The 14,075-nt window shown below is 44.6% G+C and overlaps 1 protein-coding gene across 1 annotated transcript in view; it reads left to right on the top strand.

Moving 5' to 3' along the window:
• The window catches only part of TGM2 (transglutaminase 2), a 58,373-nt gene that overhangs the window by 17,907 nt on the left and 26,391 nt on the right, over positions 1 to 14,075 (top strand). The window contains exons 2-4 of the mRNA XM_040438956.1: positions 4,478 to 4,657; positions 9,293 to 9,535; positions 11,390 to 11,508. Coding sequence (XP_040294890.1) covers positions 4,478 to 4,657; positions 9,293 to 9,535; positions 11,390 to 11,508 — 542 coding nt within the window. The remainder of the gene's footprint in view (positions 1 to 4,477; positions 4,658 to 9,292; positions 9,536 to 11,389; positions 11,509 to 14,075) is intronic.

Genomic DNA, 14,075 nt, shown 5'->3' with positions numbered 1-14,075 from the left:
AGAAATGAATGGAGCATGCTGAGAGTGGTAGTTTCATCACAGCTGGAGTGCCGGAGGTTAGCCATCACTGGTATAGGAGCTCCATTGATGGTGTAAGTTGGTACTATGCAAAGCTTTGAGACATACAGTACAGACCAAAAGTTTGGACACACCTTCTAATTCAAAGAGTTTTCTTTATTTTCATGACTATGAAGGCATCAAAACTATGAATTAACACATGTGGAATTATATACATAACAAACAAGTGTGAAACAACTGAAAATATGTCATATTCTAGGTTCTTCAAAGTAGCCACCTTTTGCTTTGATTACTGCCTTGCACACTCTTGGCATTCTCTTGATGAGCTTCAAGAGGTAGTCCCCTGAAATGGTCTTTCAACAGTCTTGAAGGAGTTCCCAGAGATGCTTAGCACTTGTTGGCCCTTTTGCCTTCACTCTGCGGTCCAGCTCACCCCAAACCATCTCGATTGGGTTCAGGTCCGGGGACTGTGGAGGCCAGGTCATCTGGCGCAGCACCCCATCACTCTCCTTCATGGTCAAATAGCCCTTACTTTCAATGTTTTCCCAATTTTTTGGCTGACTGACTGACCTTCATTTCTTAAAGTAATGATGGCCACTCGTTTTTCTTTACTTAGCTGCTTTTTTCTTGCCATAATACAAATTCTAACAGTCTATTCAGTAGGACTATAAGCTGTGTATCCATCTGACTTCTCCTCAACGCAACTGATGGTCCCAACCCAATTTATAAGGCAAGAAATCCCACTTATTAAACCTGACAGGGCACACCTGTGAAGTGAAAACCATTTCAGGGGACTACCACTTGAAGCTCATCAAGAGAATGCCAAGAGTGTGCAAAGCAGTAATCAAAGCAAAAGGTGGCTACTTTGAAGAACCTAGAATATGACATATTTTCAGTTGTTTCACACTTGTTTGTTATGAATATAATTCCACATGTGTTAATTCATAGTTTTGATGCCTTCAGTGTGAATCTACAATTTTCATAGTCATGAAAATAAAGAAAACTCTTTGAATGAGAAGGTGTGTCCAAACTTTTGGTCTGTACTGTATGTTGACTGAACCAGGGGCGTAGCTAAAGGTTCATGGGCCCTGGTGCAAGGGTTCAGCATGGGCCCCCTTTCCCTCAGTGCTTTGTGGCCAGGGGCCGGGAAGCACATAGCCCTCCTGCAGCCTGAGGCAAAAATTGAAACAGCCAGAGGTGTAACTTGAAGATTCTGGGCCCCAGTGCAAAATCTATAACAGAGCCCTCCCACCTTCTATTATACCAGTGTCTTCTTATACAGCACAAGGGTCTTTGGGCCCCCTCAGCCTCCTGGGTCCGGTAGCGACTGCTACCTCTGCACCCCCTATAGCTACGCCCCTGGACTGAACTGAATAAATGTACTGTCTAGATCAGCGGTTCTCAACCTAGGGGTCGCGACCCCTTTGGGGGTCGATCGGCCCTTTCCGGGGGGTCGCCTGAGGCTTATCGTAAAAACTCAAATCCGATGGTATATTCTAACCCCCAGGCATTCCCATGGTGACAGGGTCGCTTGCCTGGGGGTTAGAATATACAGGGCCACGCCGCTCACAGCAGTATATTTATAAACTAATCAGTAACTACTTTAACTTTAATCATTGCTCATTGCTGAGCTCTTTACTTGGATTATAATTTATTTGGATATGGGATATCTTACTTTGTCTTAGCTCCGGTAATAGCAAGCAGTGCGGGGGGCGGCGCTCACTCACTGACTCACTCCTCCCACTAGGCGGCGCAGGCGCGTGACGTCAGTGAGTGAGCGCCGCCCCCCGCACTGCCTGCTATTACCGGAGCTAAAACAAAGTAAGATATCCCATATCCAAATAAATTATAATCCAAGTAAAGAGCTCAGCAATGAGCAATGATTAAAGTTAAAGTAGTTACTGATTAGTTTATAAATATACTGCTGTGAGCGTCGGGGAGGGAGATCTGTGGATGGCACTGTAGGGGGATCTGTGGATGGCACTGTTTAGGGGAGGGGGATCTGTGGATGGCACTGTTTAGGGGAGGGGGATCTGTGGATGGCACTGTTTAGGGGGGATCTGTGGATGGCACTGTTTAGGGGGGATCTGTGGATGGCACTGTTTAGGGGGATCTGTGGATGGCACTGTTTAGGGGGGAGATCTGTGTATGGCACTGTTTAGGGGGGAGATCTGTGGATGGCACTGTTTAGGGGAGGGGGGGATCTGTGGATGGCACTGTTTAGGGGGGATCTGTGGATGGCACTGTTTAGGGGGGATCTGTGGATGGCACTGTTTAGGGGGAGATCTGTGGATGGCACTGTTTAGGGGAGGGGGATCTGTGGATGGCACTGTTTAGGGGAGGGGGGATCTGTGGATGGCACTGTTTAGGGGAGGGGGGATCGGTGGATGGCACTGTTTAGGGGGGGAGGATCTGTGGATGGCACTGTTTAGGGGGGAGATCTGTGGATGGCACTGTTTAGGGGAGGGGGGGATCTGTGGATGGCACTGTTTAGGGGAGGGGGATCTGTGGATGGCACTGTTTAGGGGAGGAAGGATCTGTGGATGGCACTGTTTAGGGGGGAGATCTGTGGATGGCACTGTTTAGGGGGGAGATCTGTGGATGGCACTGTTTAGGGGGGAGATCTGTGGATGGCACTGTTTAGGGGGAGATCTGTGGATGGCACTGTTTAGGGGAGGGGGATCTGTGGATGGCACTGTTTAGGGGGATCTGTGGATGGCACTGTTTAGGGGGGATCTGTAGATGGCACTGTTTAGGGTGGAGATCTGTGGATGGCACTGCTTAGGGGAGGGGGGATCTGTTGATGGCACTGTTTAGGGGGGGATCTGTGGATGGCACTGTTTAGGGGGGGATCTGTGGATGGCACTGTTTAGGGGGGAGATCTGTGGATGGCACTGTTTAGGGGGGAGATCTGTGGATGGCACTGTTTAGGGTAGGGGGGATCTGTGGATGGCACTGTTTAGGGGAGGAGGGATCTGTCGATGGCACTGTTTAGGGGGGAGATCTGTGGATGGCACTGTTTAGGGGAGGGGGATCTGTGGATTGCACTGTTTAGGGGAGGGGGGATCTGTGGATGGCACTGTTTAGGGGGGAGATCTGTGGATGGCACTGTTTAGGGGAGGGGGATCTGTGGATGGCACTGTTTAGGGGGGATCTGTGGATGGCACTGTTTAGGGGGGATCTGTGGATGGCACTGTTTAGGGGGGAGATCTGTGGATGGCACTGTTTAGGGGGAGATCTGTGGATGGCACTGTTTAGGGGAGGGGGATCTGTGGATGGCACTGTTTAGGGGGATCTGTGGATGGCACTGTTTAGGGGGGATCTGTAGATGGCACTGTTTAGGGTGGAGATCTGTGGATGGCACTGCTTAGGGGAGGGGGGATCTGTTGATGGCACTGTTTAGGGGGGGATCTGTGGATGGCACTGTTTAGGGGGGGGTCTGTGGATGGCACTGTTTAGGGGGGAGATCTGTGGATGGCACTGTTTAGGGGGGAGATCTGTGGATGGCACTGTTTAGGGTAGGGGGGATCTGTGGATAGCACTGTTTAGGGGGGAGGAGGGATCTGTGGATGGCACTGTTTAGGGGGGAGATCTGTGGATGGCACTGTTTAGGGGAGGGGGATCTGTGGATTGCACTGTTTAGGGGAGGGGGATCTGTGGATGGCACTGTTTAGGGGGGAGATCTGTGGATGGCACTGTTTAGGGGAGGGGGATCTGTGGATGGCACTGTTTAGGGGGATCTGTGGATGGCACTGTTTAGGGGGGATCTGTGGATGGCACTGTTTAGGGGGGAGATCTGTGGATGGCACTGTTTAGGGGGGAGATCTGTGGATGGCACTGTTTAGGGGAGGGGGGATCTGTGGATGGCACTGTTTAGGGGAGGAGGGATCTGTGGATGGCACTGTTTAGGGGGGAGATCTGTGGATGACACTGTTTAGGGGAGGGGGATCTGTGGATGGCACTGTTTAGGGGAGGGGGGATCTGTGGATGGCACTGTTTAGGGGGGAGATCTGTGGATGGCACTGTTTAGGGGAGGGGGATCTGTGGATGGCACTGTTTAGGGGGGGATCTGTGGATGTCTTTGTGATTAATTACTCTGCTTTAATTATGTTCAATTTGTAGCAATAAAAATACATCCTGCATATCAGATATTTACATTACAATTCATAACAGTAGCAAAATTAGTTATGACGTAGCAAGGAAAAAAATGTAATGGTTGGGGGTCACCACAACATGAGGAACTGTATTAACGGGTCACGGCTTTAGAAAGGTTGAGAACCACTGGTCTAGATCATGTTTGGTTTCTTATGGACTATACTTGTCTGTGATTTCTTGTGTGATTAAATCAACGATGGCTAAAGAAAGCTGGACAATCTCCCTTTACCCATCAAAAATTCTGGTTATTTTTTGGGGCAAAATACCCATATAAGTCTAAATGATCATGTATATTCTCTTGCAGCTCTGATACTAGAGAACTGTGTCTTTGACTGCAGCACCAATAATCGGAACCACCACACTGCAGATGCCGGGTGTACGAGACTAATCGTCCGAAGAGGCCAGGCTTTTGAAATCAAGCTACAGTTTTCTCCACGGGGTTATGAAGAAGGAGTAGATCAGTTGGCTTTTATTGCTCAAACAGGTAGGCCTAGATACATTGTTCCTATTAAAGGGCAGCTGTCGACAGGATCAACCCTATTCAACCAGTCAAACTGTGTGATAGGGTTGATCTGCTGATTAAATTGATACCTCTCTTGTGAAAATTGGTTTCAGTGTTCCTAAGAAAAAAGACGTTTTATTCATAAGGACTTCAGTGCACCGAGGGGTGAGGCCTAGGCACTTGGCTTTCTAGTGATAACCACGCATCCCCTGTGCGCCTCATTTGCATAAATAATAAAAGTCTTTTTTCTCAGTAGTATGCCTGGTTTGCTTTTTAAGTCAAATAAACTATAAACTTAAAATGACTCGGTGTTCAAGCAGTCAGAAATGAGATTATCTGGGAATAGGTTCCAACTGCTCCTTCATTCTAAAAAAAATATTGCTCCAAATTTTGTAACCTACAGGATAAAGAAGGGGACAAGTTGATCTAGAATAGAAAAAAATTAGGTTATATCCAAAATAATTCTATTATAATTTAGAAGATAAATATATTTCCATGTTTAAAGGGGTCTTCAAAGATATTGGAGGCCTATCGTTTTCACAAGGTCACAGCGCTCCTGTGAGCACTTCGGCCTCCTCGCAGCTTATCAAGAACAGCACCATCCACTGTATAGCCCTTGTGCTTGGTGTTGCAGATCACCCCTATTTACTTGAATGTGACTGATCTGCACCTAAGCCACGTGACACATGAACATGAACTCACTCGCCTAGGAAGACGCCTCAGAATAGGTCATCAATGTCAGATCGACTCCCGGCATCCCCACCAATCAACAGTTTGAAGAGGCCACGGTGCTCTGCTGAGAGTTGTGGGCTCTCTAAACAGCTCATCGTTGGGATTGCCAGGAGTTAGACGACCCCCCTCCCCAACATCTGAGGATAGGCCATCAATATTAGAATCTCAGGAAGGATAAACTGGTCATGCCATCCACGTGGGGTGCCCGGGCGCTGAACTGTCCAACGTTATCAGTATGATGTTGAGGTGGGGGTTAACCACGTGTTGCTCTCAGCGGCAGTGAATTCCAGGTCATTTGTGGTCACCCCTTATGGTTCATGGTTCCTGATTGCTTTAGCTGATGTAGCTGTGTACATGTGTCTTAAGAGGGGGGGGGGGGGGTTATGACCTTGTTGTTTCCATTGCATAGATCAGTTCCCATCCCTTATTACAATGTCAGGAAATAGAAAGACACATTGTACCGCTCTGTGAGTCAAACACTACATAGCACGTAGCTATCCAGGAGCGGGTTATTCATATGATTCCGTATCCTTTCTGCCACCCTGCATCCATGCCGCAGGCCTTTCATCAGACGGCCTGTTGTTTTCTGGCAGGGAAGCCCCCGGGCCTGAATTCCTGGGCTGCCTGGCCGTATTATCCACAAGAAGTCATTATAATAATATATAATGAGATTGCTGTCAGAAGAGGTAAACCTACATGCTAAACATGCATTTAATATCCATGTAAAAATGGCATTTCTAAAAGATCTTGAAATGCCTGTTTACTGCCCCAGATTCTGATTTCTCATAGTCTGAGCAGAGCTGCTGCGAAAACCACTCTATTATATGTCCATTCCGGATCTCATGTTCTTACGCTTCCTCTTAAGGGGACCATTCGCTTTAGATGAATAGGATGAATGAGAGCAATACTTACCCATCTACGTTACCCCCTGTCATTCACATGTATGCTCGAGTCACAGGTAGGCCCCATTCACACAACCATATCCGTGTTGCATCCGCATTTTCTGTGGCCCTATTGAATTCAATGGTTCCGTGGTCTGCATTTTGAGGACAAGTATAGGACATGTTCCATCTTTTTACAGAATGGACTTACCGCATCTGTACCGTTCTGCAAAAACAATATGTCCGCAAAATGTGAACCAAAGACCCATTGAAGTTAATGGTTCCACAAAAAAGTGGGGACTGCAAAATGGACGCGGTCATGTGCATGGGGCCTTCGCGGTGAGTAATCTGCTGTCAGGCACCATTTGGTGTTAGCATATCAACCAAGAAAACATGGGATTAGACATTACAATATGGAATAAAAGTAGACGACTCACTTGGGGAACCTAGGATATACAGAGTATATGACAAGGATGGAAATATATTCGATAGATTCAGTGCACACGCAAATTTACTCAATATTTATCTGTTTTAATTCCTCAGAAAGTATTTATACATGATTCTCCATTGTCTCAGCAAAAATAAAAATAAATCATAGTTTCAAATATTGTTTCTCAGATGAATGACAACATTTCGGTCATTTTTCAAGTATCATCAATAGGTATAAAGTTGGGATATGCCGCTGAGATGAGGGGGATGTATAAATATAAACCGAGGACTCTCACTTCTCTGGCGCCAACAGAAATGAAAATTCATTATAATATTAAAAAATAGTGAGGTCCTACAGGAATTAATTTTATAATACAGTCCTGATCAAAAGTTTAAGACCACTTGAAAAATGGCAAAAAATCATATTTGCATGGCTGGATCTTAACAAGGTTCCAAGTAGAGCTTCAACATGCAACAAGAAGAAATGGGAGTGAGACAAAACATTTTTTTAAGCATTCAATTTAATGAAAACAATGAATAAACTGAAACAGGCTGTTTTTCAGCTGATCAAAAGTTTAGGACCACACCTCCAAAAAAAAACTAAACCCCCCCATTGCAGAAATCCAACTTCCAAACATGAACTCAGTAATGAGTAGCTCCACCGTTATTGTTTATCACTTCAAAAATTTGTTTCGGCATGCTTGATGCAAGCGTTTCCATGAGGTGATTGGGAACATTTCGCCAAGTGGTGAAGACGGCCGCACGAAGGCCATCTACTGTCTGGAACTGTTGTCCATTTTTGTAAACTTCCCCTGCCATCCATCCCCAATGGTTCTCAATTGGATTCAGATCAGGGGAACACACAGGATGGGCCAAAAGAGTGATGTTATTCTCATGGAAGAAGTCCCTTGTCCTGCAGGCATTGTGTACTGTAGCGTTGTCCTGTTGAAAAACCCAGTCGTTACCACACAGACGAGGGCCCTCAGTCATGAGGAATGCTCTCTGCAACATGTGGACATAGCCAGCGGCCGTTTGACACCCCTGCACTTCCTGAAGCTCCATTGTTCCACAGAAGGAAAAAGCACCCCAGACCATTATGGCGCCCCCTCCACTGTGGCGCGTAGAAAACATCTCAGGTGGGATCTGCTTGTCATGCCAGTAACGTTGGAAACCATCAGGACCATCAAGGTTAAATTTTTTCTCATCAGAGAATAAAACTTTCTTCCACCTTTGAATGTCCCATGTTTGGTGCTCTCTTGCAAAGTCCAAACGAGCAGTTCTGTGGCGTTCAAGGAGACGAGGTCTTTGAAGACGTTTTTTGTTTTTGAAGCCCTTTAGTCTCAGATGCCGTCTGATGGTTATGGGGCTGCAGTCAGCACCAGTAAGGGCCTTAATTTGGGTCGAGGATCGTCCAGTGTCTTGACGGACAGCCAACTAGATCCTCCGGCTCAGTGCTGATGAAATTTTTTTGGGTCTTCCACTTGACTTTTTTGTTCCAGAACCCTCAGGATCATTTAAGAAATTCCAAATGATTGTCTTACTGCATCCCACCTCAGCAGCGATGGCGCGCTGTGAGAGACCCTGCTTATGCAGTTCAACAACCCGACCACGTTCAAAAAGGGGGAGTTTTTTTGCCTTTGCCATCACAACGTGTGACTACCTGACAGAAAATGACAATGAATCCACATCTTTGCACAGATTTGGCCTTTTAAAGGCATGTGGTCCTAAAATTTGAATCAGCTAAAAAACAGCCAAACAGGCAAACAGTTTAATCGTTATTTTCAATTAATTGAATGCTCAAAAAATGTTTTGTCTCACTCTTATTTCTTCTTGTTGCATGTTGAAACTCTACTTGGAACCTTGTTAACATACAGCCATGCTAATTATGATTTTTTGAAATTTTTAAAGTGGTCTTAAACTTTTGATCAGGACTGCATTTTTATTGGTAAGGAATATTTGGTAATAAAATATAGTATTTTTGTATTTTTTATTTTATTTTTTTCACTTTTATTTTTGTATATTCCTAACCAATAAATATACTATATACTATATTCATGTAGGACCTCACAATTTTTTAATAGGATTAGATATGTTGAAGTCAAGCATGCTTAATCCTTCTTTTCCTTTGGAAGAGACTACTTCATACACATTGGATCGTTGGCCAACATTCATCTAATGCGTATGACCACCGTTAGACTCTGGTTTAAACATGGATTACTGTATTTCCGCTAGGTTTTCATAGCCTTTTTTAATAGTGAAAATCAATTTAAAAGTGCAATAAAAATTTGATAAACCCATTTTATGTTAATAAGGGAAAAAATACTAATGAACCATGAAGAATTGCAGCAGATGTGGCAGATGGCTAATAAATAACTATGAGGGATATCAGTTGTAAATGTGGAAGCCATAACATAGTGTGAACAGAGTCACAGGGCTTCATATTAGTTCTGTGATACAATACCCATTGAAGTCTACAAGGCCATAATGTACCTCTGTATGCTTTGATTCCAAACAGTTATTTCTGACCGATAAATACGGAATCCAACTTCTTTGATTAGAATTTGTCCTTCTTTAGGTCCATGTCCCTCTGAAGACTTTGGCACAGAAGCTCACTTTAAGGTGACAGACTCCTTGCAGGAAGGTGAATGGAGCGCCACAATAAGCAGTGTCGATGGGGAAAACCTTGTTTTGTCTGTCATCTCTCCTCCTGATGCCCGAATTGGAAAGTACGCACTCTCCCTGGAGACTTCTACAGGAACTTCAGAAGAAAGCTGCAGCCTTGGAGAATTCTTCCTGCTCTTTAACCCCTGGTGTCCAGGTATGTGAATGAGAATATTACTATTGTAGAATTATAAAATGGTCACTAATATGCAGTCAAACCTACAAGGTGTCATATCCATCATTCCTTCAAGACTCCTATGTGCTTCCACTGTAGCTGTCAGGGCTGTCTCAGCACCAGGCCAACCGGAGTAGATGCCCATTTCCACTTGGCTTGGTGGTCATGGCTTTACACTGATGGTGGTGCAGACATGGGGTTTACTGTGACTCTGTCACTCAGGAGTCCACCTGGAGCCAGTCCAGATACCTGTCCATGTTTTTATTGCGGTTCAACAGGCCACGTGTGAATCGTTGTAATCTCAATCTTGCCCCAAGTCGCAGATGTATGAAAATGTGAAATCCATGTGCTCTTCTGGAGAGCTAACTCTTACAGGGGTTATCCCCCCAAAAATATTACTATGCAATGAATCGAGCCAATAAAATTTTCTGGTAGCGCCCCCTGCTGTTTATCCTTCTGGTCCACCTACTCCTGCTTTCAATGGTGGACTAACATGCTCAGTAGCTTCTTTGCTCCCCTAAGGGCTGGCATGGTGATCTCATAGAAAAGCAGGTGAAGCGGTCCAGACACCATTTATTCATTCTACTGTAAATTCATAGACTTATACTGTATAGCTACCGTATATCTCTCTCTGGACCAGTGGTCCCTAACCAGTGGCTCACGACCCCTGCTGTGTGGCTCGGGAGCCCTAAGTTATGACCATATGTGCTGGCAATTGACATTGTTGCAGACCTATCGTAGATTTACCACTAAGCAGTGCCAATTTGGATGGAATAATACTAGTGTTAAATTTCCCACTGGAACATTTATCAGCAAATGTTTGCAATTTCATGTTTTTGTTTTCCACATATAAATTTTTTTTTTTCTCCTCTGCTTTTGAATTGCCTCTTGCTCCCGACCATCAAGGAAAGTTGAGTGTGGCTCACAACATACCAAAGATTAGGGACCTCCATTGGAGGAGGAAACTGAGGGGGCTTTTTATGCCATATGTATCTCTGGGTTATATGTGAGGGATTATTTTCTATGCAGGAAGGGGTTAACAGGAGCTAATTTCAATGCATCCTGGGAGGTGCAGGTGCTTGATGAGCTGCTGACCACCCATAGAAAAGAAAATAAGTCTCCTAGATAAGTGAGCAAAAACAGTTTTAAATGTGTGATATAATATACATCTCCTGAATAAACCAACAAGTCCTAACAAAGAAGGAACATCTTAGATGTGTCCCTCACAGTCTGTTAGCTCAGTGAAGACCCCAGATAAAACTGCATCTATGTTCCACACATCTAGCTCTTTTTCCTTGTTGCATCTTAAAGGGCTTGTCTCACATCCACAAGTGGCATTTATCATGTAGAGAAAATTAATACAAGCCACTTACTAATGTATTGTGATTGTCCATATTGCCTCCTTTGCTGACTTGATTCATTTTTCCATCACATTATACACTGCTTGTTTCCATGGTTACGACCATCCTGCAATATATCAGTGGTTGTCGTGCTTGCACGCTATATATGAAAAAGCGTTGGCCTCTCTGGTGGCCAGGACCGTGGGAGCCCCCACAGGCTAGTGCAAGCACGACCACCACTGCTGGATTGCAGGGTGGTCATAACCATGGATACAAGCAGTGTATAATGTGATGGAAAATGAATCCATCCAGCAAAGGAAGCAATATGGACAATCACAATACATTAGGAAGTGCCTTGTATTAACTTTCTCTACATGAAAAAATCCAATTGCTGAAGTGAGAGAACCCCTTTAATTGTATTTATATGATTAAGCTCTGACTAATGTCCCATTGCACAAACCTCCATACACCGTGTAACTATCTCTCATTTCCTCAGAGGATTCTGTATACATGGAGGATGATGAGCAGCGGACAGAGTACGTTTTAACACAGCATGGGATCATCTTCCAGGGAACCAAAGACTCGATCACCCCAGTTCCTTGGAACTTTGGACAGGTAATTTCTTTCCTTCCTCATTTTACTACTTTATTTATCTCCACAGTCACAACCATTTCTTTTACTCTAGTCCTAATGCACCTAAAGTAAAAAGTGGAGATCTCTGTGTCTTCACGGTAACAGACTGCAAACTGTGTAGTCAGATCCTAGTCATTCTCGTTTTCAGTTGTCTCCTTGTGCTTGCTGACCTACTGTAGCAAATATATCTTAGTATGAAGGACTGTATGATGAAACTACACTGGGTCTGTTTGAAGTCTGTTGCCATGTAGGGCGGCAAGATGAATGTTTTTCCCAATGGTTATTCAGACACTCATGGCTGACATCAGAATACTCATCTTATGTGGTGCCCAGAGGTGTTTACAGAAACAACCGTGCAGGTTTTGCTATGCTGTTTTAGTAACTCCTGTTCACTTGTATGGGAGTTACAGAAATGGTGTAGCACATCCACCTCAATTGGGGCCATCACATACAATGAGTATTTCAATATCAGCCTTGAATGGTTGAGCAGTGAATACCCCTCTGAAAGATGGAATGTCACTAGGTGAGCAGAGCACCATCTGATCAGTAATGGTCTAATAGCTTGGACTCTTATGATCCCTAGAAGGAAGGAACTATAGCACTAGGCAATGTATGGGAGCATCTTCGGATTTGCTCTACACATTCCTTCATCTTGACCTAGAACTATATAAAAACTGCAGTTCATCAGAATTTTTTGTCATTGGGTTTTAGTTTGGAATGGTACATGCAAAGAGAAACTGCCAAAGGCCCTAGGCCAGGCATGGCTAACCTGCGACTCTTCAGCTGTTGTAAAATTGCAACTCCCACCATGCTCTGCTGTAGGCTGATAGCTGTAGGAAGTCTGGGCATGCTGCGAGTTGTAGTTTTGCATTAGCTGGAGAGCCTCAGGTTGGCCATCCCTGCCCTAGGCCCTTTGTTTTAAAGGTGGAAGGTTGTGTCTGCATTTGGACATCTGCTAGGCATATGCCATGGCGTACTGTGGCCGGAAATCCTCTTTAAGTGGTTCCATAGATTATCTACAACAGCTGTAAAATGGTAATTGAAAGCTTGTGTTTGCCCGTAAGTGTAATTCACTTTACATCCTGGTACAGTCCTGATCAAAAGTTTAAGACCACTTGAAAAATGGCAAAAAATCATATTTAGCATGGCTGGATCTTAACAAGGTTCCAAGTAGAGCTTCAACATGCAACAAGAAGAAAAGGGAGTGAGACAAAACATTTTTTCAGCATTCAATTTAATGAAAACAACGAATAAACTGAAACAGGCTGTTTTTCAGCTGATCAAAAGTTTAGGACCACACCACCAAAAAAAAACTAAACCCCCCCAAAACAGAAATACAACTTCCAAACATGAACTCAGTAATGAGTAGCTCCACCGTTATTGTTTATAACTTCAAAAATTTGTTTCGGCATGCTTGATGCAAGCGTTTCCATGAGGTGAGTGGGAACATTCCTCCAAGTGGTAAAGACGGCCGCACAAAGGCCATCTACTGTCTGGAACTGTTGTCCATTTTTGTAAACTTCCCCTGCGATCCATCCCCAAAGGTTCTCAATTGGATTTAGATCAGGGGAACACGCAGGATGGGCCAAAAGAGTGATGGTATTCTCCTGGAAGAAGTCCCTTGTCCTGCGGGCATTGTGTACTGTAGCGTTGTCCTGTTGAAAAACCCAGTCGTTACCACACAGACGAGGGCCCTCAGTCATGAGGAATGCTCTCTGCAACATGTGGACATAGCCAGCGGCTGTTTGACGCCCATGCACTTCCTGAAGCTCCATTGTTCCACTGAAGGAAAAAGCACCCCAGACCATTATGGCGCCCCCTCCACTGTGGCGCGTAGAAAACATCTCAGGTGGGATCTGCTTGTCATGCCAGTAACGTTGGAAACCATCAGGACTATCAAGGTTAAATTTTTTCTCATCAGAGAATAAAACTTTCTTCCACCTTTGAATGTCCCATGTTTGGTGCTCTCTTGCAAAGTCCAAACGAGCAGTTCTGTGGCGTTCAAGGAGACGAGGTCTTTGAAGACGTTTTTGTTTTTGAAGCCCCTCAGTCTCAGATGCTGTCTGATGGTTATGAGGCTGCAGTCAGCACCAGGAAGGGCCTTAATTTGGGTCGAGGATCGTCCAGTGTCTTGGCGGACAGCCAATTGGATCTGTCTTACTGTCTTACTGCGTCCCACCTCAGCAGCGATGGCGCGCTGTGAGAGACCCTGCTTATGCAGTTCAACAACCTGACCACATTCAAAAAGGGAGAGTTTTTTTGCCTTTGCCATCACAACGTGTGACTACCTGACAGAAAATGACAATGAATCCACATCTTTGAACAGATTTGGCCTTTTAAAGGCATGTGGTCCTAAAATTTGGATCAGCTGAAAAACAGCCTGTTTCAGTTTAATCCTTAATTTCAATTAATTGAATGCTCAAAAAATGTTTTGTCTCGCTCCCATTTCTTCTTGTTGCATGTTGAAGCTCTACTTGGAACCTTGTTAAGATCCAACAATGTAAAATATGATTTTTTGCCATTTTTCAAGTGGTCCTAAACTTTTGATC

Source organism: Bufo bufo, chromosome 6, assembly GCF_905171765.1.
Source record: "Bufo bufo chromosome 6, aBufBuf1.1, whole genome shotgun sequence".
NCBI classification, from domain to species: Eukaryota; Metazoa; Chordata; class Amphibia; order Anura; family Bufonidae; genus Bufo; species Bufo bufo.
The sequence above is the reverse complement of the archived record's forward strand: the minus strand, read 5'-3'. Positions and strand labels throughout refer to the sequence as shown.